General features: G+C 40.3%; 1 protein-coding gene across 4 annotated transcripts in view; it reads left to right on the forward strand.

Annotated features, from left to right (window-relative positions):
• Positions 1-12,031, forward strand: part of BRPF3 (bromodomain and PHD finger containing 3) — a 34,766-nt gene extending 22,735 nt beyond the window's left edge. For all 4 annotated transcript variants that reach the window (XM_069073538.1, XM_069073539.1, XM_069073541.1 and 1 more), the window contains 4 exons: positions 3,958-4,055; positions 5,666-5,763; positions 8,315-8,469; positions 9,635-12,031. In XM_069073538.1, the coding sequence (XP_068929639.1) occupies positions 3,958-4,055; positions 5,666-5,763; positions 8,315-8,469; positions 9,635-9,818 (535 nt within the window). In that variant the 3' untranslated portion in view covers positions 9,819-12,031. The remainder of the gene's footprint in view (positions 1-3,957; positions 4,056-5,665; positions 5,764-8,314; positions 8,470-9,634) is intronic.
• Positions 12,032-27,519: the final 15,488 nt, after the last annotated feature.

Genomic DNA, 27,519 nt, shown 5'->3' on the forward strand with positions numbered 1-27,519 from the left:
CTCCTATTTTGTAACAAATGGATTAACAATACCAAATACCAAGAATCTAGAACTCTTTTCAGTTTCTCAGTTTAGAGAGCCTTTGATGAATATCATGCAACTCATCTTTCTATCAAAGACCTCTCAAAAGTTCTAGGATGTGTTTTATTTTCTTTAGCATCTGTTCTAAAAAGACTTCACTTTCTAGTTTTGAGTTTAAGCCTCCTACATCAGGAGCCTCTCAGTGACAGTCACATTCTAATGAATGAATGAAGCATTTATTATTTACTGTATGTAAAAAACTATTTAGCACTAGGGACACAAATAGAAAATTAATACAATACCTGCTTTCCAGGAGTTCATATTCTAGCGGGGAAAAGAGACATGGAGGTTTCAGCTGCAAGTCAGTTGGAAAAGTCCCAGAGTTCTTAGGGTGCAGCAGCAAAACAGATGGTCTTGCCTCTTCTTTAATGTCATTTTGTTAGAAAATCATCAGTTGTTGATGTTGAACCATTTGATGATGTTAAAGACTTTGGTGACAAGAACTCTCTTTGGATCTTCAATAGATGTAACTGCAGCACCTTTAGGAGCAGTTACCATGCTGCATCCCCAAAGGAGTTCTTTCCTAGGGTGATGACTTTGGCATTACCATTCCCACGGTTCTTGGGTTCAGGGTCCTTGACTAACTCCATTATGGTTTGAGGGAAGATGGTGGATTGACCTGCCTGGCCATCCTGCTTCCCCTTTCTCTCCTAGGGTCCCTTACTAGAGTAGGCTCACGTGCCTACCCTTTGTGTGGTAGTTGGTTGACCCTTGGTGGGGCTGACTGGTGCCTTCTCTATAGGAGTTGTCTTCCCTGATGATGGCCATGAGGGTTCAGCTGGGGTGGGAGTAGTACCAATGGTGGAGATGCTGGTACTGTTACTCTCAAGATTCTTTGTTTTTTTTTCTGCCTATTGGTGATAGGATAATCAGCAGTTGCAGCTTGAAGTGACTTCACCTTGTTGCTTTTTAAGCTTTTTCATGCCGTTCAGATTCCACTGCCTGTAGGCTCTTGCTGAGATGTCTGCTCCTACATATTTCTTAAATTGCATTTTTTTTTTCCTGACCTTCAGTCTTATCCTGTTGATTATTCTCACCTTTCCACACAGAGAATGATTTTTTTCCATTTATCTACATTAGCAGTAGATTGATTCTTGGAAGTGCTGCTCCAAGATTTTTGTTGTTCTCAAAGTTTGCAAATCAGTCTCTCACTTCACATTTCTTTTTTTGTTTTTTTTGCTTTTTGGAGGACAGTTGGTGACTTGCTCAAAGTCACATGGCTACTTTTTGTGTTAAGTGTCTGAGGCCAGATTTGAACTCAGGTCCTGACTCCAGGGCTGGTGCTCTATTCACTGTGCCACCTAGCCACCCCCCACTTCACATTTCTTCACATCACTCTCAGATATGGTAAAGATTTGTTCTTTACCTGCCTGTCATGTTCTTCCTTTTTGGCCTCCTCTCCCTGGCAAAGTCTAGAGTACAAAGGAAAAAGCAACAGACTGAAGAATTCACACTTGTTGAAACATAAGGGTTTTTTGATTTTATTTATTTATTTATTTTTGCCCTTCTTGGTAGCATGGTGTGTTCTTACATGCCTTGAAGGAAAGTCACAAGCATAAGTTATGCAGGAAAAACTACTTCCTGAGGAACCTAGAGTTAAAGAAATACAAAGAAGTCTTCCCTTTTCCATGCAAAATATGTACTCCTAGGGGAACTATACAGTTCCCAGAAATTCGGCAATACAAGGTTGCTGTGTGAAATGGTTGGAACCAGCTTGTGTTCTATTTCTTCATTCTGAAAATCTATTTAATATATTTTCTTTGGTTAAAGGATAATAAATGTGAAGCCTCTGAGAATGTTTATTTCTTTTTATAAATGTTTGAAATCAACCCCAAATCTTAGAAGTTTATATTTTAGATACATGTAAACATTTTTATGTAAAATATGTTAATATATAACATTATATGTGTATATATAAAAAATACGTGTGTGAAAGAATACATGTGTATGTGTTGGATAGACTTGGAAAATGAACTGGGCCCAGAGTTGAAGAGGATTGCCTTCGGGGGATTGCAGAGTTTTTAATGACTCAAGGTTCTCTCTGAAACCAAGGCCCATCCTTTTAATCCTAATATTCCTTCAAGGATTAGGTGTATCTGTACCATAAATCAAGGAATCCAAATTGAAGCACAAGGTGGTTATCACCCTATGAGGTGTGGGGTACGCCCCATTACCAGTGAAGAAATGTGCAAGGGGAAGGGCTTAAAGGATACCATATCAATATCCATGTGTTTGCTTGGTATCCACATAATGTAAGATGTAGAGCAAGGTGCTAGGTTTGATGAGTGGACTCTGGACAGCTTAGGGGAGAATGTGGCCTAAAATATCAGAGGGTGGGTCAGCAGGGATGGAGGGAACATCCACATCAATGAGATCACAGATCCTCTCCTGATAATAAAGGATGTGAAAGTGACAGTAAAGGGTTTTGATGTTTAGGATGGATGTTTTGTGTGTCTTTCCAGATGGATCTTTAGTGAGCTGTCATGTTACTTCACCTTGTTCCATTTGCAAGGTGATTGGAGGGATGCAGTCTGAATATGGGACAGAAGTTTTTGGCACATGAATCTAATTGGCCTTAATTTTGGCATAAACAGTGAATCCTGGTCCTTGAAGGATTCTAATTCATTATAGTAGCTAATAATAGGAGCGGCTAGGTGGCACAGTGAATGGAGCACCAGCCCTGGAGTCAGGAGGATCTAAGTTCAAATCCAGCCTTAGACTCTTTAACACAAAAACTAGCTGTGTGACCTTGGGCAAGGCACTTAATCCCAATTGCCCTACCTTCCCCCTCCAAAAAAAAAAGTAGCTAATAGTATTTATATAGCACTTTAAGATTTGCAAAGTGCTTTACAAGTATTACATCATTCGATCTGCACCTGGGAAGGTAGATGCTATTATTACCCTCATTTTACAGATTGAGGTAGATATAGATCAAGTGACTTGCCCAGGGCCCCACAAGCTAGTGAGGTAGAACTTGAACTCTTAATGACTCCAGATCCATGAATATATCCACTGCAGCATTCATCCACAATATATATTTACTCTATGTTATTGCTTAAGTATCATACTTAGAATTATAGAGCAATTAATGTCAGGAGCTGGAAGGAATCTTAGAAATTAGGTAGATTAAACCTCTCATTTTTAGGAATCAGACAACTGGCCTAAAAATGGAAAATGATTTGCTCAAGTCATGTAACTAAAGGAAAGGGGTGGGGATGGGTTTTGAATCCTCAGATCTTCTCTTGATTCAAAGTCCAGTGTTCTTTTCATCATTCCATATTGCCACTTAGTTAAGTAGTATCTAACCATTCTGAATAAATAGGAATTTTATTTAGCATTTCCCCAAGAAACCTATATCTTTATCTTCAAGTATTTTGTTGACCTGGTTTTTAGCTTTAAAAAAGCCAGGCTTTACTTATTAAAGAAGATCTTAATTTCTTTTTGAAATCTGAAAACTCAAATATATTTTTATTTTCATCCATTATTTAATAGAAAATAACTTGAATAACAGCAGTTCTAGTTAGTCACCAAGAACAATGAGACTCTAGAATGGGAAACTAGAGGAGGCTGTGGAATCATCACCTTTTCATTTTCTTGGGAAAGGTGTGTGTGTGTGTGTGTGTGTCTTGCCTAGAGATTAAGGAATGAACAAAATTATTTCTTGAGGTCCCTTTCCAGGTCACAGCTTCTTGCTTTGGATTCTCATAGATTTTAAGCATATCAGCCCTCTAGCAATTTTCTTGTACTTCTTTGTGTTTCTGTATAGAAGATTGAAATACATTAAGGAATAAAAGTGGTTATAAGTCTTACCTGTCAGAAGCATGAAACATCTTAATTGTTGGTTTGTCATGGTTTTGTTTGTTCTTGTCCACACAGTGGTCTGACTCCTCCAAAACGAAGCCGTGGGAAACCAGCTCTTTCTCGAGTCCCTTTTCTGGAAGGTGTAAATGGAGACTCAGACTACGGCAGCTCAGGTGAGACCCATGGTTCAAGCCAGATCTGAGGAATTGGCTTCTGTGGTAGTGGGCTCTTCTGAGGGCCCATGTTGCCATATGTACCTTGGGAAATCAGCCACCTGAACTTCATTTTTCCACTTTGGAGAGAAGTGTCCTTAGTCCCAGCTCACTGCAGCACAACTAGCTCTCCGGTGCTTCATGATTTGGGAGAAGAGAGTAGAGCATGCACAATTCATTCGTTCTCTCCAAATTAAACGTTAGCCAGTACTTTCAACTCCTTCCTTATCCTTTTTAAACCACTGACTAGTAGGTCTCTCCTGGGTACCACATTTTAGGAGGGACATTGACAAGATAGAGCCCTTCAAAGAAGAAAAACCAAAATGCTGAGTGTTTGAAAGCCATGGGAAGTTGAAGGAACTGGTGTTTAGCCAGGAAAAGACAAGCATCAGATGGAGATATGGTTCAAATATTTGACAGTTTGTCACATGGAAGGATTCGATTATTCTTCTTGGTCCCAAAGGGCAAAACTAGGACCAATAAGTGGACATTTCGGGGAAGGCAGGTTTTAGCTTCCTAGCAATTAGTGATTCCTAAAAGGCCTGACTGCCTTGGGAGGTAGTTCTATCACAAGAGCTGTTGCTTCAGGGAAAGGTTTCATTCATTGATTCCTAAGGTCTTTTCTGCTCCATCAGTCTTTGATTCTGTCAAAACTTTAAAGTAAATTCCTCAAAAAATTTTAAAATGGGTATGTTTGTATATAGAGGGCTCAGATGTCTAAGAGGTTAGGAGCAGAAGCAGGAAAGGTCTAAAAAAAATTATTTTCCTCTCTGGAGCTTTGTTGCATTTCCCTGTTGAATATGAGCCTGCACTACTGCTAGAAGTGGGAGGTGAGAAAGAACCTGTCCTTTCCACTTCTGATACTGCATTGTCATAGTGCAAAGGGAGTTGTTAAAGCCATCTTATGCTTTCTTTGGGGTTTCTCTTTCAACATGTATATATGGACACAGTGTGCAAATAATAAACAATGTACCGCAAGACCTGGCAGTAGTAAGCTCTTTAAGTCTCTCCCTGTCCTAGACACCAACGCCAACTTCTGGCTTGCTTGGCCTATCCCTACCATGCAGCAACTACCTGAGCTATAGGTTTTACCCCTGGGGAGATGGGTAGGTTGTTGCCTTACCAAGAGTCCTTTTGCAAATCCGCTTTGGTGCCTCCTACACAGGCTTCTATCTCCTGGCAACACCCAGCCACCGCTGTGAACACTTTGCAGATAGAGGTGCTAAGCCACTGTGCTGATGAGAAAACTAGTCTGGGATCATGGAGTGGGGTGAATGGAGAGCTTGCTTAGCTTTTCCAGTAAGCCTTTTCTTTTCCCTGCAGTGATGAAACAAATTTTCGCTGACCAGTTGGGGCACCTTTGTGCGTGGTTTACTGAGTTGGACTGGGTCTCAGACCTTAAAGGAATTTCTTTTAATAAAGAACTTCAGGGAAGGAGAAATTTTACTTGCAAACTCCCAGGCTCCACCGGCCACCTCAGTGGGTGGGGCTGGGGTGTTACTGTGTAATCTGAGGATTGTTTTGAGTCAACTGTCTCTTCCTCTTCTATCCAACCCTACCCCACCCCCCAGGCAGAAGCCTCCTGATGCCCTTGGAAGATAATGCTGACCTGGAGCCCCTGGAGCTGGTGTGGGCCAAGTGCCGAGGCTATCCTTCCTACCCTGCCTTGGTGAGTGTCTGCCCCAGGTTCTTTCTGCCCTTGGGATTTTTACCTCATAAAAACAGCTGTGAATTGGGACCTTGGTCACCAAAGAAAGCTTTTACCCCAGTCTGGAGTGCCTCAGACTGTTAAAAGTGTCCGTTTTGGGCCACTTATGAAATGAGCTCAGGCGTTTAATGTCTGGGCATTTCCTCCAGTAGGGCTTTTGTGCTCTGCTCCTTGCTAAACATGATAACCTCTTGCATGTTCTCCACCCTTCAGAGCTCTTCCATAGCAGTTGTTCTTAGTTGACCTGCACCAGCAGCACTGAGAATTAAGTAGGGCAGGTGAAAAAACAGGTGTGTTTTCGGAGATGTAAAGTGATTTCCTTTGAATGTCCCAAAGCAAGAGAGTGACCAGGGCAGAATTAAAACCTCTGATTCCAACACTTAGCATATTGCCTAGCACATAGTAAGCACTTACTGAATGTTGATTGACTAGTTTCTAGGCCAGACCTCTCTGGCTACACAACCAAGCATGGAATAAAAAATTTAGAATATTTGTGCCAGGTACAGAATCAATATTTTGCATCTATTGTTATAACTGACAACAAGGGGTCCAGGGTTAGAGGAGAGGGAGGGCTGCACGGAGCTTAGGGCCAAAGACCTTATAATAAGGCTTCCAAAACTTGTGACATTTGAAGAATGGGCTTGAAGGCTAGTGACTTTGTGGAAGATGAAAAAGGGCCAATGTGCTACTTAGCTTCTTAAGAAGTTTGGAAAGACAACATAGGAATAGCAGATTTTTTCTTTTTGCTTATGTACTTGGAACAGATTTTTGAACTATCCATTTGTAAGTCCTTTAAGCCCCATTGAAATATGTTGCTTGTTTTGGTATGTAAACCAAAGAGTGAAGAGCACACCTTCTCATGTGACCTTTAATGAGGACAAAATGTATGAGGAATTCTAATATAAACCAGTAATCTAAATTATGTCCTGTCATCTGGAGTTTGCACACATTGAGGCTCAATTGATTGTTCTGCTGTCTGAGAAGCATGGCTTGAAATGAATGCCCAGCTAGGCGAATGTCCAGTCCTAAGAGTAATTATTGCTGCTCTCCTAGGGGAGGCTTTACCTGTTTTCAGGTCTGTATCTTAAGAGCAATTGAGAGAGAGAGGCAAAGATCCAGAGGTGAGTGAGGAGCAATTTATGAGAAAAGATGAGTCTCCAGAGCTTTTCTCAGCCAGTTTATCTAAGTCCCTGCAGGCTTATTGTACAGAGAATAATGGCTAGCTGTTGTCAGTCTCTGGAGGTAGCAGAACAGTGAGTGAGGAGGAGGTGGCAGTGGTGGCAGTGGCTGGCCTGGTGGAGTGGAAATAGGAAGAGACGAGGAGGTCTGGTTCTGTGTGACAAGTCCATCACCCCACAGCAGCTGTCTGAGTTTCCATTTGCTCATCTGTTAAATGGGAAGTTACTTCAGGGTGAACTTGAAAAAAAAAAAGAACCCAGATATGAGAGAACCTTGAGAAGTAGAAAAACGCCAGGCAAACCAAAGGGATTGCTGCTGTGAAGATGCCAGGGATGGATGGGATTAGGACCAATGTAACAATGAACTTTTAAAGTCTGATTAATGGGGAGGTGGGGAGGATAAGATGTCTGCACATTTATTAAATGTCTCATACAAGCAAGGCTCTCCATTAGGCATTGGGATACGAAAACAAAAATAAAGAGTCCCTGCCCTTGAAGAGGATCTTACATTATGTTGGGGGGATTCCCAGTGGCTTATTTCTTTGCATTAACTCTGTTCTTAACAACCTCCTTTGTAGTGCTCTGATCCTCAGCCCTCCTGGACCCTCTGTATGAGCAAATAAAGTCCCTTTTTGGAACCCCAAATGTCTTGTTTTGGCTAAAATTGTTGAGGTCATTAAGCTCAAAGCAATTGAGACCCTTAACAGGGAAGATTGTGATACACTGATGTAGGTGAATATATGTCTATGAAATATACTTCTCACGATAGTGTTAACTAAATTTGTATCATTAACCCATTATCTCCTAGTACATGGCCACCCCCCCCCCCCCCCCCCCTACACAAATAAGACCTTCATGTGTCTGAAATGAGTTTAATACACTGAAATGAATTGTGGTGATTTAAAAGGAAACAAAGCCTGGGCCTGACTCTTTGCCCAAATGAATATAAGAAGTGAAGAGGACTGCTTGTTCACCTCATGTCATCGAGAGCAGTCTCATTCAGTTATGAGTCCCCACATTAAGGAACTTCCCCAAAATGTCCCTTTATTCCCTATGGAATACTTCTCAGGGAGCAGGCTCATGCTGAGGGGGTCCATGGAGGTTTAGAGTGATGAGCACTCTAAAAGGGAATTTGTCCAGGATTCCCTTTCTAGGGCAACGAGGAGCAGGGCAGACAGTCACGAAAGCCTCTGTACATGTGGTTGTGGACAGGGGTTAAAGCTCTTTGAAGGACGCCTTTGGAATTGAAGAGCTAAGAGTATCATCCCTTGTATGAGAAGACTTGCTGACTCCACTCCTTATTGGGGTGGCATTTGTTCTTTATTTCTTCTAAGATTATTGATCCCAAGATGCCCCGTGAGGGCCTTCTGCACAACGGCGTGCCTATTCCTGTCCCACCACTGGATGTGCTAAAGTTGGGGGAACAGAAGCAAGTGGAGGCTGGAGAGAAACTCTTCCTTGTCCTCTTCTTTGACAACAAGCGGACCTGGTGAGTGGGTACCCATGACCTTCTACTTCCCCATTCTCAAGTATATTTTCCCTACATCTTTTTCCTGTGCCACTTGATTTCCAAAGAGGTGAGATTGATCAGCTAGTTAAATGCCTTAAACATTTTGAGTCTGGGAATGCTTCTCATGGAGTGCTGCTCATTGGCCTGAGTAACCTTTTTTTTCTTTGCTTTTGGAAACTGGCCTTGTAGTAATGACCTGGGCATTCAGCTTCTGTCCCATCCACATTGCCTTAATGGCTAGAAGAACAGGAGGGAGGCTGTGAAATTACTGTTATGAATCTTTTTTGGTGCTGGCTGGAGGTGCCATCTTCCTGTCCTTTTGACACTTTTTTTTTTTTGGAGAGGGGAGGATAGGGCAATTGGGGTTAAATGACTTGCCCAAGGTCACACGGCTCGTTTTTGTGTGTATATGTCAAGTGTCTGAGGCCGTATCTGAATCCAGGTCCTCCTGACTCTAGGGCTGGCACTCTTACTGTGCCACCTAGCCACCCCACCTTTTGACACTCTTTTGACCCCGTTTTTAGCTACTTAATTTCTGCAGTACTGTGGAGCCAGCTTGCTGAGACCAAACCCTAGGGATGACTCTGCTTGTCAGAACTAGGGCCAGATGGGCCTGGCTAGATGGGTCTCCAGTTCTGGCACTGACAACCTTTCAAGCAGATTTAATCCCCTAAAAGCCTTGGGAACAAGCTAGGTTCAATTGTCTCCAATCCTGCACCACTGGACACATAAAACTCATCACTCTGGCTTTTTTTGTTTGTTTGTTTTTAATTCTATTTTGAAAACCTCTCCTGAGAAACCCTTCAGGGTTTGTCTTTCTTCATTTCATCTCAGTCAAGGTTCTGTCTCTCACTGTACCACATCCTTTTGTTCTCACTCCAGCTTTGTGGGGCTTAACCTCTCTATCCTGCTTTCTTGGGATTGGGGCTCTAGATTAGAAATGATAGGAGAAGTATGAAAGAAGATGACTGAGAAACCAAGTGTTGATGGCCATGGGAGCATTAATAAAGATAATTCATAGTAATAGATACTCTTATGCCCTTCTTCCACATTAAAAAGGGACTTGGAGAGAATATTCATCAAGTTACCTACCTGTGGCCTGGGCTTCCTGGTAAGCAGGACTGGTCTTGTGTTTGGGTTGCAGGCAGTGGCTTCCTCGGGACAAAGTTCTCCCCCTAGGAGTAGAAGACACCGTGGACAAATTGAAGATGCTGGAGGGCCGCAAGACCAGCATTCGCAAGTCTGTACAAGTGGCCTATGACCGTGCCATGATCCACTTGAGCCGGGTTCGAGGCCACCATCCTTTTGTCACCTCTGGTTACCTGTAAGGGAGTGGGATGTGGCCTGCCTGCCTTTGCCTCTGATCCTGGAGTGGGGAACCCTGCCCTCCCCATGGTGGGACGAATGGCAGACAGCCTCTCCCTGGTGCTGTGGAGGATAGGGGGCTGGAGCCTGAAGAATCCATAGGGAAATGTCCTGTTGTGGACAACAGCATGACTCCCATGGTCGGCCCTATCATGTGCCAAAAATTCCTAGCCGAGCTCCTTCAGAGGATGATTTACTGAAGAGCCAGCTAGAGGCAGGGACAGTATCTGGGATGTGGGCCCTGCTGTGGAGATAAACCTGCTACGGAAGACGGCTCCTGGGCTCAGTTCCCAAGGGGCTGCTCCCACCCCCAGCCCCCCGCCACCACACCTCGTCTTGGGCAAGGATCTGACCTTGATCCCAGAGGCGCTGTAGATACACTAGGGCCCCATGGAGAATCTCACTGAGCCCCTCCTGTGCATCCCCTCTCTGCTGCTCACTCACCATCACTTGTTCTGTAAGACCTCCTCTCTCCCCTCTTCTCTCACTTGCTCACACTCTTGCTCCTTTGCTTACTCTCTTGTGCCAAATTGATAGAAATTCTCACCAAACTAAACGATATTTTAAAGTCCCAGTTTCTTTATAAATCTGGCTGCTATAAAGGGCAGGGTCACCAGGTGTGGCCCTGTCTAGGACACCGGGACAGAAACTAGTAGAACATCTGTAATCCCAACATCTACCCCCAGGGAAACAGAGTCAGGAAATAGACACATTGCCTCTGGGGTTAGACTTCATTAATTTGGTCCCTAAGAGTGCAGGTGTCTTATCATCCTGTGGTGGTTTTTTTTTTCCTGGGGTAGCTGAGGCATAGACAAGGCTGCAGTGATAGACTTCTTGACTTTCTAGCTAATTTATGACAGAAGAATAGCATGATAGGGGAAGAGCCCTTCCCTCCTCAGACACTGGATGTCATTAGCAGATAAGTTTCTTGTTGCCCTCTGGCTGTGTCTGTCCTGATACTCCCTTCCCCTTTTCCCAGTCGCTTCTTTCCTCTTTTCACCAACTTTGTCCATCATGGATAGGGTCCCTGCTTGCCGGGCCCTCCCGTTGTGCCAGCAGTACCTCTTGTCCCTCTCCTGCTCTTCACAGCCTTTCTCCTCCCTGTTACTCCTGCAGCAGAATCCTCAGGTGGAGGGGATGATAAAACCCTGCAAAAAAAACCCTTTCATTTCAGTGTCTCCCTCACCTCCCCAACCCCTAAAAAACTGTGAACTAGGAACGTCAACCAGAAGTGTTGATATCTGTTCTGCCCCCAATCCCGAGTTGTTTCCGCACTACACTCTAGCACCAAAGTCACAGGGCCTGGTTGCTGACCACCAAGCACTGCGTTGCTTTTTAACCTGTCGTTCTTTTTAATTGTTTTAAATTTTTCATAGGGGAACTTTGGATGAAATGAAATCCTGGGGGGAGATCACTGCCATTTCTACTCAGTCGACTTTTTAAAAGGGAAGAAAACAAACAAAATACCCACCCACCACTACTTATACATTTGGGACATGAGCCAGAGTTTAAGGGTAAACCAAGAGAGCAGGTCTGTACCATTGAAAGGATGGCTGGGGTTTGGGTTTTTTGTAAAATAATATAATGCCTAGAGCCGTATGGATAGGGAAGGACGTGATGTACATAGTTGTAAGATATTGTTCTAAATTATTCAGGCCTATTGTTTCCCTTCTTGAAAGTCCCCCCCCATCCACCTCCCAATCCCCAATTGTGTGGCTGGGTCTTTTAAACTCACACAGTGAGTGCCATTTTATTGAAAGGAGCCAATGCTTTCCCCCAGGTAGTCGATGAGCTGTGGACTTTGTGACCTGTGTCTAAACCTGTGTTTTAAGATCTTGGGGCTTTCTCCCCTGCCCCTTTCTCTGTCTCTTTGTCTCTATCTCTTTTTTAAAATGATCTTTTAGAATGGGAGTTGGCTCAGATCCTGCTGCGGCACCGGGCCTGGGCGTCACTGTCAAGTCTGCTGTGAAGAAGCACACGATGCTCTATTTATTGTAGAAAGTGACTTTATTTGCTTTCTAGAATTGTTTATATCAGATGGTATAAGAGAGGTAATTAAAAAAAAAGAGAAAAATCTATGCTTGTAAAGAAGACAAAAGTTAATTTTACCTACTATAATATGACTGTCTTAAACTTTTTTTTCTCCCTGAGAAATAAACGTTCTAATGGACAGCAATAGCTGTGTGGTGCTTGTTGTTATTGATGCCTAACCCTCCCTGTAGACAACCCAGTAGAGATGGTTTCCTCCAATGGGAAATGCTTTCCTGTCCAAGAAAATAGTTCTCCAGCAAGGCCTAGACTTCACCTGATCCATGCCAAATGATTTAAATTGGAGGTATCTTGCTACTTGAGCCTTTCCTAGGAGGGTAGGCTTAGGAACACTGAGGAAAAAGAGAACTTGGAGTAACAGGGGATCCTGCATTTTTCTGCTACTCAGATTTCTAGATTCACTCTCTCCAACACTGGTTCCTCTAGTCATTGTTCCTTTTCCCTGGTAGCAGCAGTAAAGCCATGTTTAGCCCTGCTGCTTGCTTCTGGGGAAGGGTAGAAGGAAAGACTGACAGAAGCTGGAATTCTTTCTCATAAAGGTCCCCATCCCTCTGTGGTCCTGTTGGGAAACTACAGGAAATATTTCTTTGTGCCCTAATCCATGGCCTAGGATGTCATCCAGGCTACCCAGTTCCCACGTGTGCATAGCCATTCAGGTCAAAGGGAAGAGATAGGTCACTTTTGTTATCTATGATACCTGCCTTCTAAGAGTTGTTTTTTTTTTTTTGTCACTTCTCATTTTCATGACCTTTTGTTGAGGAGGTGATCCCTATTGAGTTCCCTCCAAACTCTGATTGTGTCACTGACTCTAAACCCCAAGGGTGCTTACACCAACCCAAACAAGGAGAAAGCCAGGAATTGTTCTTCCTCACTGTAGAAATTGGCTCTTGGTCTCATAGAAATGTGATTACAGAATTCTCACTGCAAGGTGAGATTAAGACTGGATTGAACCCAACTTGCTGACTCCTAGCCTACTTTGCTTCTAGTGACTGTCTTGTTTCTTGTAGTTTATGATTTTCCTCAGAAAATAGTTCTTTTCTGGGATTGTGCCTCTAGGTCTTGGGGACTGGGATGACTCCAGTTATTTTGGGGTCAAGCCTCACTGTTTGACAGAAATTGCTGGGAAGACTGGAAAAGTCTGGCAAAACATTAGGAATAGAATAGATCAACATCTCCCACTATATTCCAAGATAAAACAAATGGATATGTAACTTGAATATAAAGGTGACATCATAAGCAAAGCAGATGATCAAAGAACACATTTCCTTTCAGATCTGTGGATGGCGTAGAGTTTAAATGACCAAAGAAGCAATAGAATCATAGAAGACAAAATGGACAGTTTTGGTTTTATAAAACTAAAAAGTTTTTGTACAAATTAATGCAGTTAAAATTAGAAGGGAAACAGGTAACTGGGGATAAAATCTTCACAAGTTTCTCTGCCAAAGATATCATATCCAAGATACTTAAGACTGTCTTAAGATTTCACCTCACACCTATTAGACTGGCAAAGATGACCAGAGGACAATGACAAATGTTGGAAGGACTGGGACAAGTCAGGTACGCAGTTGCAGTGTTGGAGCTAAAAATTAAATGGTCCAGCTACCGTGGACAGCAATTTAGAACGGTGCCCAGAGTTAGTAAATTGTGCGTACCCTTTGACAATGCCTATGCCCTGAAAGATAACAAAGAAAGAGGGAAAGGACCCACATCTACAAAAACAGCAGCTTTTTAAAAAGAGGTCCCAAATTGGAAATTAAGGGGATACCTACCTATTGGAGAATACTCAAAATGTATGTGCACAGTGGATTATTATGTTGTTCCATAAGAAATGATGAAATGGATGGTTTGAAAGGAAACTGAGAAGACCTATGACCTGATGTAGAATGAACTAGAACAATTTACACAATGACAACATTATAAAGAAAAACAACTTTGAAAGACTAGAACTCTCATCAGTGCAATAATAAACCTTGAATCTAGTCAGAAAAGTAAAAGTAAGTCTTCCATCTCCTGCCAGAGAAGTGATGGATTTAAAAGTGCAGAATCACATATGTTTTTGTTCATGGCCAGCCAATATATTTAATTTGACTATGAATATTGTGACAGTTTAAATGTTTTTTATTCAATTGGAAGAGGAGAGGGAGACAAATATTTGCATAAATAATATTTTTTAAAAGAAAAAAGATGAAGCAGAGCCAAACATAGAAGAGGGAGTAGGGACATCCTAGATGGTGTATCAAGAAAGGAGAAAGTTATTACTAGTCTTGTATCCCAAAGAGCTCATAAAAAAGGAAAAGGACCCACATGTACAAGAATATTTATAGCATGCTTCTTGTGGTGGCAAAGAATTGGAAACTGAGGGTATGCCTGTCAACTGGGGATATGGCTGAACAACTTGTGGTATACGAATGTAATGGAATACTATTGTTCCATGAGAAATGATGAGCAAGTGAATTAAGAAAAGCCTGGAAAGACTTGCATGAACTGATGAATTGAGCAGAACCAGGAGAACATTGTACACAGTAACAGCAACATTGTGTGATGACCGACTTTGATAGACTTAGCCCTTCTCAGCAATGCATTCATTTAAGACAATTCCAAAAGACTCGTGATGGAAAAAAATCCACATCCAGAGAAAGAACTATGGAGTCTGAATACAGATAGAAGCATAGTTTTTTTTTCTTTCTCATGGTTTTTCCCTTTTGTTCTGATTCTTCTTTCACAACCTGACTAATGTGGAGATGTTTAATATGATTGTACATGTATAGCTTATATCAGATTTCGTGCCATCTTGGGAGGGGGGAGGAAAGGGAGAGGGGAAAATTTAGAACTTCAAATCTTATAAAAGTGAATATTGAAAACTAAAAATAAATTAATTTTAAAGAAAAATAAGCCAGTAGCAGGAGTGGTGTGGCTCAGACTCCAAACTTGGAGCAGGATCTCTCTTCTAGTGTCTAATCCTGTTCGCAGAGGAATAACCAAGTAGGAAACCCAGAACAAAGGAGAGCCTACAATTCTACCACTTCAAATTACCACAGCTTTCTGTCTGGTTGATTAGAGACAGATTAGCAGAGCTCTGTCCTTCCTCAGACCCAAACCCAGGTCAGAAACTTGCATAGCTTATTACAGTGGGACAAACAAGACTTCCCTGGATCAGACTCCTTTGGTAACACCGAAAGCTTACCAGCCTCCAGCCTGTCCCTGAAATCCTGGAATAACATAACACTTAACTCCAAGAAAGCAGCAACAGGACCAGATCCAGAACTTCCCTCCAGAAGAGCCTCAGAGCCTTGGAAGAAGGGGCAAACTAAAAAAAATAACCCTACCATAATGAGCTATTATAGTAGCAGGGATGCTCAAGACACAAATGCAGAAGAAAGTGACTCCAAAACATCTACAAGCAACACCTCTAGGGGGAAAAACAGCTTGAAGACAAGCTCAATTAGAATTCCTGGAAGAGATGAAGCAAGAGTTTAAAAAAAGGAGTTAGAAGATATGTTTATAAATGGAATGAGAGTGCTTGAAGAAAAAAAATAGAAAAAAAAATGAAAGCTATGGAAGAAAGAATTGGAAAGAATTAATAGCTTGCTACAAGAAATACAAAATCTTATACAAGCAGAAACTCCCTGAAAATTAAAATAGACCAAATAGAAGCCAATGACTTCATGAAGCAACAAGAAATATTAAAACAAAGTAAAAAAATTGGGGAAAAAATCAAATGATTTAAGAATCATTTGACTATCTGAAGATCATGACCAAAAAAACCAAAAAGAGCCCAAACATTCCATTTCTGCCCAGATACCTCTTAGAACTAGAGGACAAAGTAAAAATAGAAAGAAGCTACCGGTCACCTCTTGAAAGAAACCCCCCAGTGAAAACTCCCAGGAACATCATAGCTAAAATCCAGAGCTTCCAGGTCAAAGAAAAAATTTTGCAAAGAGAAAAAATTCAAGTACCATGGAGCCACAGTTAGGATCATACATGATTTAGCAGCCATCACTATAAAGCAGCAGAGAACTTGGAATATACTATTCCAGAAAGATTTGGGATTACAGCCAAAACCTTCACTTATCTAAACTGGTCAAAAAAAAAAAAAAGGAAAAATAGACACAGACACACTCTCACAGAGGTGGGTACAAAAATTCATTTTACTCTACAGGAAAATAGGAGGGGAAGGGGAGAAAGAAAGAGGAAGAATTAGAGGGAGAGTCTATTAAGGGAGAGGTTAGTCTTAAAGGAAAACAAACTAGATGTACAGAAATATTCCTCTTTTTGAGGTAGCAAAGAATGGGAATATAAAGGAGTGCCCATAAATTGGGGAATGCATAAGTAAATTATGGTATTTAAATGTGATGGAATACTATTGTACTGAGCTCTTATCAATATAATGATCCAACCAGGATTCCAGAGGATGATGAAACATGCTAAACATTCATTGATAGAGAGGTGAAGGGCTCAGAGTACAGTGAGAAAAAAATGTGTGTGTGTGTGTGGGTGTGTGGGTGTGTGGTTGTGGGTGTATGGGGGGGAGGGTGAGCATGGCCAATAAGGAAATTTGTTTCAATTGACTATATATCCTTAAATTGAATTTTGTTTTACTTGTGTTCTCAATTGATGGGAAGGGGCTGGAGTGGAAAAGTGGGAAGGCAGAGCTTGGGTGTGTAAAACAATTTTTCTTTTTTAAGGGAAAAAGCTTGAAAGAGATAGCTAAAAATAAGGGACTGGAGCAGAATCTATTATGCTTCAACTGAAATAAAAAGGCAAGGGTAGCAATCATTGTCTCAGACAAAGCAAAAGTAAAAATAAACCTAATTAAAAGAGATAAGCAGGAAAACTACATTTCACTAAAAAGCACCATAGACAATGAACTAATATCAATACTAAACATATGCACCAAATTGCATAGTATCCAGAATCCTAAAGGAAAAGTTAAACGAGTTACAGGAGGAAATAAAACTGTAATAGTGAGGGACTTCAACTTTCTCTTAGAGCTAGAAAGTCTGATCATAAAATAAATAAGAGAAACTTTAAGGAGTTAAATAGATGGCTGGAGAAAATTGAATGGGAAAAGAAAAGAATACACCTTTTTCTCAGCTGTACATGGCACCTTCACAAAAATTGATCAGGTATTAAAGCATAAAAATCCTATAAGCAAATGCAGAAAAGCAGATATAGTAAATGCAAACTTTACAGATTTTACAGAATATGATAAAAATTCACTAAAGGGCCATGGACGCATAGATTAAAAATTATTTTGAAATTCATTCTAAAGAACAGAAGGATCAAAGAACAAATCATAAAAACAATAATTTCATTAAAGATAATGACAATGAGATAACATACCAAAATTTATGGGATGCTGCTAAAGCAGTACTTAGGGGAAACTTTATATCTTTGAATGCATACATCAGTCAAAGAGAAAGAACTGATCAATGAATTAATTGGACACAAATAAAAAAAGAAACTAGAAAAAGAATAAATTAAAAATCTCCAAGTAAGCACCAAAGTGGAAATCCTGAAAAATCAAAGAAGAGATTAGTAAAATGGAAAGTATGAAAACAACTGAACTAATAAATCTAGGAGCTGGTTTTATGAAAAAACAAAAACCCAATGAAATAGATAAACCTTTGGTTAGTTTGATTAAAAAAAAAATCCCACCAGGGGCGCTTAGGTGGTGCAGTGAATAGAGCACCAGATCTGGAGTCAGGAGGACCTGAGTTCAAATTTGACCCCAGACACTTAACAAAAAACTAGCCATGTGATGTTGGGGAAGTCACTTAACCCTAAGTGCCCTGCCTTCCCCCTCCAAAAAGCAAAAAATAAATGAAGAATAAACAACAATAACAACAAATTACCAGGATAAAAAATGCAAATGGTGAATATACCACCAATGAAAATGAAATGAAAGCAATTAGTTAGAGTTATTTTGCCCAGTTATATGCCAATAAAACTGACAAGTAAAATAGATGAATATTTACAAAAGTAGAACTCTCCCAGATTAATAGAAGAGGCAATAGAGTATTTAAATAATCCTATCTTAGAAATAGAAATTGAACAAGCCATAAATGAGCTCTATAAGAAAAAATTTGGTCAAGTACAAAACTACTTGAGATAATAAACAAATTTAGCAAAGTTGCAGGATATAAAATAAACCCACATAAATCCTCAGCATTCCTATATATTTCTAACGAAGCCCAACAATCAAGAAATAGAAAGAGAAATTCCACTTAAAGTTACTGTACACATTATAAAATATTTTGGAGTCTACCTGCTGAAACAAACCCAGGAACTATTTGACAACTACAAAATACTTTTCACACAAATAAAGTCAGATCTAAATAATTGGAAAAACATGAGTTGCTTGTGGTTAGGTTGAGCTAAAATCATAAAAATGGCAATTATAACTAAATTAATTTTCCTATTTAGTGCCATGTCAATAAATCTACCAAAAATTATTTTACAGAACTGGAAAAAAATAGTAACAAAATTCATCTGGAAGAACAAAAGGTCGAGGATATCAAGGAAATTAATGGAAAGAAATGCTAGGGAAGATGGCCCAGCCATATGTAATAAGAATGTAAATTTTAAAGATCTTCCCTGCCCCTAGGCTAATGTGCACCTGAAGCCTGGGGTGGGAGGCTTGTTTTTCAGTAGATATTTCTTGATTGGCCCGTGAGTCAATAAGGTTGTTACATTCTCTGAGCCAGGAGAAGGCTATATAAGCCCTGATGCGTAGCTTTGTTTTGGGACTCACTTTGAGAAGTGTTCTGTGATTTGATCTGAATTCTGGGAAGCCATTGTTGAGAGTCCCCCGGCTTTGAAAAACCCAGATGTGGAAACCCAGATGTTGACTGGGTATGGATGTAATGGTTGGACAGTTTGGAAATCTGTCTACTTGATCTGTTTCTGTCTTGATAATTCTGCCTGTATGCTTTGAAGTTCGGGGTGCTGACCTTTTTCCCCTGAACAAGGTAAACGATATATGTCTGACTGATTAAAGTAAGCTTGTTAACCCATTTTGAGTTGCTTTCCTTTAACAAAGCAGATCCAAGAACCTGTGGTAGCTGCAAACCCTGAGGATGTGCTTGGGTTGCTTGCCGCTACACCATACCAGCTTTTAAACTGTATTATAAAGCATCAGTCATCAAAACTACTTGGTACTGGTTGAGGAATGGACTAGTGGATCAGTGGAATAGATTAAGTATATGAGACACAGTAGTCAATGACTATAGTAATCTACTGTTTGATAAACCCAAAGACTCCAGCTTCTTTTTTTTTTTTTTAAGCAATCGGGGTTAAGTAACTTGCTCAAGGCTACATGGCCAGTTATTTTTATTTCTGGGTGTGGTGCTGAGTATCTGAGCCTGGATTTGATCCAGGTCATCCCGACACTGGAGCTGGTGCTCTTACTCACTGAGCCACCTGGCCGCCCCTAAGACTCCAGCTTCTGGGATAAAAACTCACCATTTGACAAAAACTGATGGGAAAACTAGAAAATGGTATGGCAGAAACTGGTTATAGACCAATATCTTACACCATATACCAAAATAAAGTCTAAATGGGTTCATGATCTAAATATAAAGGCTGATACTGTAAGCAGTCTGGGAGAGCAAGGAATAGTTTACCTGTCAGATTTATGGAGAAAGGAAAAATTTATGACCAAACAAGAGATAGAGAGCATTATGAAATGCAAAATGGATAATTTTGATTACATTAAACTGAAAAGATTTTGTGCAAACAAAGCCAATGTAACCAAGGTAAGGAGGGAAGCAGAAAATTGGGAGGTTTTACAACCTCTCATCTGTCAGATTGGCTAGCATGACAAAACAGGAAAATGATAAATGTTGGAGAAGATGTGGGAAAATCGGAGTACTAATGCACTGTTGGTAGAGTTGTGAACTGATCCAACCATTCAGGAGAGCAAATTAGAACCATGCCCAAAGGGCTATAAAACTACTTGAAATAACCCAGCAATACGACTTCTAGGGCTGTAACCCAAAGAGATCATAAAAGTGGGAAAAGGACCTATGTGTACAAAAATATTTTGTGGTGGCAAAGAATTGGGAATCAAGGGGATGCCCATCAATTGGGGAATGGCTAAACAAGTTGTGGTATATGCATGTAATGGAATACTATTGTGCTTATTGGATAGTAATTGGAATACTATAGTAATACTATATTATAGTATATAGTATATTATAGTAATTGGAATACCATTGTATACTATTTATTATTGTGCTATAAGAAATGAGCAGACGGACTTCATAATAATCTGGAGAGACTTATATAAACTGATGCTGAGTGAGGGGGAGCAGAACGAGGGGAACATTGTATACAATTACAGACACATTGTTATCTGTGACCAATAACTTTGATAGACTGGGCTCCTCTCAGCAATTCAAGGCTTTAAGACAACTCCAAAAGACTCATGATGGGAAGGAATATGGTATATAAATATACAATAAATTTATATAATTTTATATTAAATTTATATAAATATATACATTTTAGATCACATCCAGAGGAAGAATTACAGAGTTTGAATGCAGATTGAAGTGAATGACTTGCTCTCTTTCGTTTTGTTTTGTTTCTTATTTCTCACTGGTCATTACATTGGTTATAATCCTTCTTTACAACTTGACTAATGTTTAATGTCAAGGTATTTATTTGTATAACCTATATTAGATTGCATGCCAGCACAAGGGGGAAGTGGGAGGGGAAGAAAATTTGGAACTCAAAACCTTGTGGAGCTGAATACTATAGACTAAAAGTAAATAAACAAATAAATAGATTTTTTTTAAAAAGTGGAGGACAAAGAAAACAAAAAAAAAGAAAAAGTGAGGGGCGGAGCCAAAATGGCAGTATAAAAGCAGGAAAATTCCCTGTTCTCCCTCCATAACCACTTCAAATACCTATAAAAAATGACTCTAAACAAACTTTAGGGCTATAGAACCCACAAAGTGACAGAGAGAAACAAATCTCCTGCTGAAGACAGACCTGCAGGCTGGCAGGAAGGATCCATCACAGCACTGAGGGAGCCGAGCCTAGAGGGTGTCAAGAGAGTAGATCACCAGCAGCTGTGGCGGTTTCCAGAATTATTAACCCATAAATGCCACAGACAAAGTGAGTGGTCAGTGTAGACTTTGGGAACAGGGAGTCTGAGAGTGTGGACTGGTCTCTGCCCCTGGAGGGAGAAGCGGCTGAGGTGTGGCAGCCACAGCCACGTGGCTACTTCAGAGCTCCTTGCCTGCAGATTGTAGGGGGACAAAGCAACCAGTCTGAGGGATAATTGCTCTTGCTTTAACCTGCTTGGATTTGGATTGCAGTCTAGGGTGGAGGTCCTGGGGTGTGTGACCAGTGTGCCAGAGCCAGTGGAGGCTTATGAGAGGGTAGCCAACTAATAGCTCTGGCAGCTGTGAAAACCCCAGCAATTTGGGACAAAGCTCTCCTCTCTGGAAGCAGAGTTCTACTGTGGCAAAAAGCTCACAAGTCAAGTAATTGAGTGGCAACCTGAGCAAGCAAAGGAAGCAAAGCAAGCACAGCAACTTGACTTTAGTTTCCTATTTTGGGGACAAAAAGGATCAAAGCATGGAACAGGAGGAACATAACAAAGTCAGAACTCCTGCACCAAAAGCTTCCAAGAAAAATATGAATCAGTTACAGGCCATAGAGGAGCTTAAGAAGGATTTTGAAAACAAATAAGAGAAGTGGAGGAAAAAATTGGGAAGAGAAATGAGAATGATGTAAGAAAAATCATGAAAAAAGAGTCAACAAACTGACTTAAGAAAATAACACCTTAAAAAATAGACTAATTCAAATGGCAAAAGAGGCTCAAAAAGACAATGAAGAGAAGAATGCCTTAAAAGGCTGAATTTGGGTAGAAGCATGACCTCCAAGTGGCTCTGGGTTCCACCTTCCCCAATCAATGTAAAAAGGGGAATCTGAACAAACTTTGGAGCTTCAGAACCCACAAAATGAAACAGAGAAGTTAACCTCCCACTGAGGACAGCCTGGCAGGCTGGAAGGAATCAGCCAGGGCAGCGCTCTGGTTGCTGAGCCCAGGCCCTATGAGCCTGAGGTTTTAGCCCCATGGTGGGCCTGACCAGCTGCCATCTGGAGGGACTCCAGATCAGCAGCAGCTGTGGCCCTTTCCAGAATGGTCAACACATAGATGCAAAGGACAAAGTGAGAGGTCAGTGCAGTCTGGAATTTGGGACCCAGTAAGTGGGAGTGCATGGCTTTTGTCCCCAGGGCGAGAACCGCTGAGATGCTGGTGCAGCCAGCCAGCGCCACATGGCAGCTTCAGCTCCTGGCCTGCAGAGTGTAGGGGGACCAAGAAACCAGTCTGAGGGATAATCGCTCTTGTTTTAACTGGCTTGGATCTGGATTGCAGTCTACGGTGGAGGTCCTGGGGCATGTGTCCAGCTTGCCAGAGCCCATGGAGGCTTCAGAGAGGGCACCCAACTGATACTTCCAGCAGCAGAGGAAACCCCAGCGTTTGATGAAAGCTCCCCAGTCTGGTGGCAGAGTCCTACTGTGGCAAAAAGCCCAGGGGTCAAGTGACTGAGGGGCGACATGACCAGGCAAAGGAAACAAAGCAGACAGAAGATTCCAACATTAGACTCCTATTTGGGGGACAAAAAGGAGCAAAGCATGGAACAGGAGGAAGACAGTGAAGTCAGAACTCCCGCACCAAAAACTTCAAAGGAAAATATGAGCTGGTTATAGTCCATAGAGGACTTTAAGAAGCAGATAAGAACAGTGGAGGAAAAATTGGGAAGAGAAATGAGAACGATGCAAGAAAATTACGAAATGAGAGTCAACAGCCTGACTGAGGAAAATAACACCTTAAAAGACAGACTAATTCAAATGGCAAAAGAGGCTCAAAAAGGCAATGAGGAGAAGAATGCCTTAAAAAGCTGAATTTGCCAGATGGAAAAAGAATCTCAAAAGCTCAATGAGGAGAATTATTCCTTCAGAATTAAATTGGAGCAAATGGAAGCTAATGACTTTATGAGAAATCAAGATGCTATTAAACAGATCCAAACAAATGAAAGAATAGAAGGCAATGTGAAATATCTCATGGGAAAAATCACTGACCTGGAAAATAGATCCAGGAGAGATAATTTTAAAATTACTGGACTACCTGAAAGCCACGATCAAAGTAAGAACCTAGAAATCATCCTCCAGGAAGTTCTCAAAGAAAACTGCCCTGATATTTTAGAACCAGAGGGCAAAATAGAGGTCTAAGGAATCCATTGGTCACATCCTGGAAAAGATCCCAAAAAGAAAATTCCTAGGAATATTATAGCCAGGTTCCGGAATTCCCAGATTAAGGAGAGAATATTACAAGCAGCCAGGAAGAAACAATTTGAATATTGTGGAAACACAATCAGGATAACCCAGGATCTGGCAGCTTCTACACTGAGGGATCGAAGGGCTTGGAATATGATATTCCATAGGGCAAAGGAGCTGGCATTAAAACCAAGGATCACCTACCCAGCAAAACTGAGTATCATGTTTCAGGGGAAAGTATGGTAATTCAGTGGAATAGAGGACTTTCAAGCATTCTTGCTGAAAAAAACAGTTGAATAGAAAATTTGACATTCAGATACAAGAAGCAAGAGAAGAATGAGAAGGTAAACAGGGAAAAGAAATCATAAGGAACTTATCAAAGTTGAACTATTAACATTACTAAATGGAAAAATTATAATTGTAACTGATGAAACTTTTCTCAGTATGAAAATAGTTGAAGTGAATAGAAATATATATGTCTATATCAGAGGGTATATGGGTGTATGAATACATATGTGAATGTGTGTACATATGTTTACAGGTATACATAGATAGAGGGCACAGGACAATGTAATAGGAAGGGATGATACTTAAAAGGTGAAATTAAGAGGTAAGAGAGGAATATAATGACAGGAGATAGGGAGAGACAGAATGGGGTAAACTATCTCATATAGAAGAGGCAAGGGAAAATGGTTGTAATGGAGGGGAAGAATAGGAAGCAAAAGGGAATGGGTCAATCTTATTCTCATTGAATTTGGCTCAGAGAGGGAATGAAATGCACACTAAATAGGGTATCTCACCCTACAGGAGAGTAGGGGGGAAGGGGATGAGAGCGGGGATGATGGAAGGGAGGGCAAGCTGGGGTGAGGGAAATTGGAAGCATCCACTTTTGAAAAGGGATGGGATCAAAGTAGAGAATAGAACAAGTGGCTGGTGGGATAGGAGGGAGGGAAATATAATCAGTCTTTTACAAGATATCAACTATGTTAATGTTTTGCATAAGCTACACATGTCCAACCTATACTGGACTGCTTATTTTCCCCCAGTAAGGGTGAGTGACAAGGGAGGAAGGGAATGAATCCTTAATTCAAAGTTTTAAAATCAAATGTTCATATATATACTATTATTAATACTATTTTACATGTAATTGGGAAATAAGATATACAGGCACTGGGGCATAGAGATCCACCATGCCCTACTGGAAAAGTCGAAAGGGGTATGGGAGAAAATATGGGAGAGAGCAGATTGGAGGAGGGGATATCCTATGGGACTGCTATTTTGGGGCGGTGGGTAGGGGAAAAATGGGGAGAAAATTTATAGCTCAAAATCTAGTGGAAATGAATGATGTAAATCAGAAGTTAATAAAGCATTTGAAAAATGGGGGAAAAAAAGCCGAATTTGCCAGATGGAAAAAGAATCTCAAAAGCTCTCTTAAGAGAATCATTCCTTCAGAATTATATTGGAGCAAGTGGAAGCTAGTGACTTTATGAGAAATCAAGATGCTATTAAATAGATCCAAACAAATGAAAAAATAAAAGGCAATGTGAAATATCTCATTGGAAAAACCACTGACCTGGTAAATAGATACAGGAGAGATAATTTAAAAATTACTGGACTACCTGAAAGCCATGATCAAAAAAAGAACCTAGAAATCATCCTTCAAGAAATTCTTAAGGAAAATTGCCCTGATGTTTTAGAACCAGTGGGCAAAATAGAGGTTGAAAGAATCCATTGGTCACCTCCTGAAAAAGATCCCAAAAATAAAACTCCTGGGAATATTATAGCCAGGTTCTGGAATTCCCAGATTAAGGAGAGAATATTACAAGTAGCCAAGAAGAAATAATTAGAATATTGTGGAAACACAATCAGGATAACGCAGGATCTGGCAGCTTCTACACTGAGGGATTGAAGGTCTTGGAATATGATATTCTGGAGGTCAAAGGAGCTGGGATTAAAACCAAGAATCACCTACCCAACAAAACTGAGTATCATGTTTCAGGGGAAAATATGGTAATTCAATGAAATAGAGGACTTTCAAACAGTATTATTATTATTATTATTATTATTTTTTGCTTTTTGGAGGGCAATTGGGGTTAAGTAACTTGCCCAAGGTCACATCGCTAGTTTGTGTGTGTGTGTGTGTGTGTGTGTGTGTGTGTGTGTGTGTGTGTGTGTGTGTTAAGTGTCTGAGGCCAGATTTGAACTCAGGTCGCTGCACCACCTAGCTGCCCCACTTTCAAACATTCTTGATGAAAAAACCAGAATTGAATAGAAAATTTGACATTCAGATACAAGAAGCAAGAGAAGCATGAGAAGTTAAACAGGGAAAAGAAATCATAAGGACCTTATCAAAGTTGAACTATTTACATTGCTACATGGAAAAACAATAATTGTATCTTGGGAAACTTTTCTCAGTATGAGAATAGTTGAAGGAAATAGAAATGTATATATATATATATACACATATATATGTCTATATAGGAGGGTATGTGGGCATATAAATACATATGTGAGTGTGTGTATATATGTGTACAGGTATACATAGACAGAGGGCACACGACCAATTGAATAGGAAGGTATGATACTTAAAAAGTGAAATTGAGAGGTGGCAGAGGCATATAATTAGAGGAGATGGGGAGAGACAGAATGGGGTAAATTATCTCATATAGAAGAGGTAAGGGAAAACTGTTACAATGAAAGGGAAGAACAGGAAGGCAAAAGGGAATGGGCCAGTCTTACTCTCATTGAATTTGGCTTAGGGAAGGAATGACATACACACTAAATAGGGTATCTAACCCTACAGGAGAATATGGGGGAAGGGAATGGAAGGGGAGATGATGGAGGGGAGGGCAGGTTGGGGAGGAGGGAAGTTAGAAGCACACACTTTTGAAAAGGGACATGGTTAAAGTAGAGAATAGAAGAAGTGGGGGGACAGGATAGGATGGAGGGAAATATAGTCAATCTTTCACAATATATTCACTATGGAAATGTTTTGCATTTGTGTACAACCTATATTGAATTGCCTATCTTCCCAGTAAGTGTGGGTGACAAGGGAGGAAGGGAAAGAATCTGTAATTCAAAGTTTTAAAATCAAATGTTAAAAAAAATTTTATTATTATTTACATGCAACTGGGAAATAAGATATACAGGCACTGGGTTATAGAGATCCATCTTGCCCTACTGGAAAGTCAGAGGGGTTATGGGGGAGGATATGGAGAGAGTAGACTGGGGAGGGGGTATACAGTGGGATTGCTGTTCTGGGGTGGTGGGTAGGGGAAAAATGGGGATCAAATTTGTAACTCAAAATCTTGTGGAAATGAATGATGTAGACTAAAAATAAACATAAAATCTAATTAAAAAAATTTTTTTAAAGTGTGTGATGAATACCTCTGCCCTAAAGGGGTTGTTATAATGAGCCAGTCTTATAAGGTACACTAAAGTGTATTGAACCATACAAATGTTTTAATAAAATAAAGAGAAAAAGAAAAAATCTTCAGGACCAGATGGATTTACAAGTGATTTCTACCAAACATTTAAGGAATAATTAATCTCAATAGTATATGAACTTTTTAAAAAATAGGTAAAGAAAAGGTCCTTCCAAATTCCTCTTATGATACAAATATAATTTTGATACCTATATCAGGGAGAGTAAAAACATAAAAAGAAGACCCTAGATCAATTTCCTTAATACGTATCAATGGAAAATTTTAAATAAGATATAGCAAGGACATTTTGGCAATATAACACAAATATTACACACTATGACTAGGTGGGATTTATATCAGGAGTGCAGGGCTGGTTCAATATTAGGAAAACTGTAAGCATAGTAAACCAGATCAACAACAAAAATCCTATGATTATCCTAACAGATGCAGAAAAAGCTTTTGACCAAAAAAAACCCCATCTATTCCTATAAAATAAACTAGACAGCATAGGAATAAATGGAGCCTTCTTAAAATAACTGGTATCTATATAAAACCAAGAACAAGTATTTTTTGTAATGGGATTAAACTAGAAGTCTTCCCAATAAGATCAGAGGGGAAGCAAGGATATCCATTATTACCACAATTATTCAATATTGTACTAGAAATGCTAACTATAGCAATAAAAAAAGAAAAAGAAATTGAAGGAATAAAAATAGGCAATGAGGAAACAAAACTCATTCTCTGCAGATGATATGATGGTATTGTGAAAAATCAGCAATCCTGTTGTTTCCCATTTTCTTGTCCTTTTTGGTAGGTGCCAGATAGCTCATAGGGATTGTCTGTTGAGTATACATCAATCAATTTATAGGTTAGGGAGGACTTGAGATAGGGCACT

Source organism: Petaurus breviceps, unplaced genomic scaffold (genome assembly GCF_028583685.1).
Source record: "Petaurus breviceps papuanus isolate PSGF00001 unplaced genomic scaffold, PetGlider_PUasm1.0 90865, whole genome shotgun sequence".
NCBI lineage: Eukaryota > Metazoa > Chordata > Mammalia > Diprotodontia > Petauridae > Petaurus > Petaurus breviceps.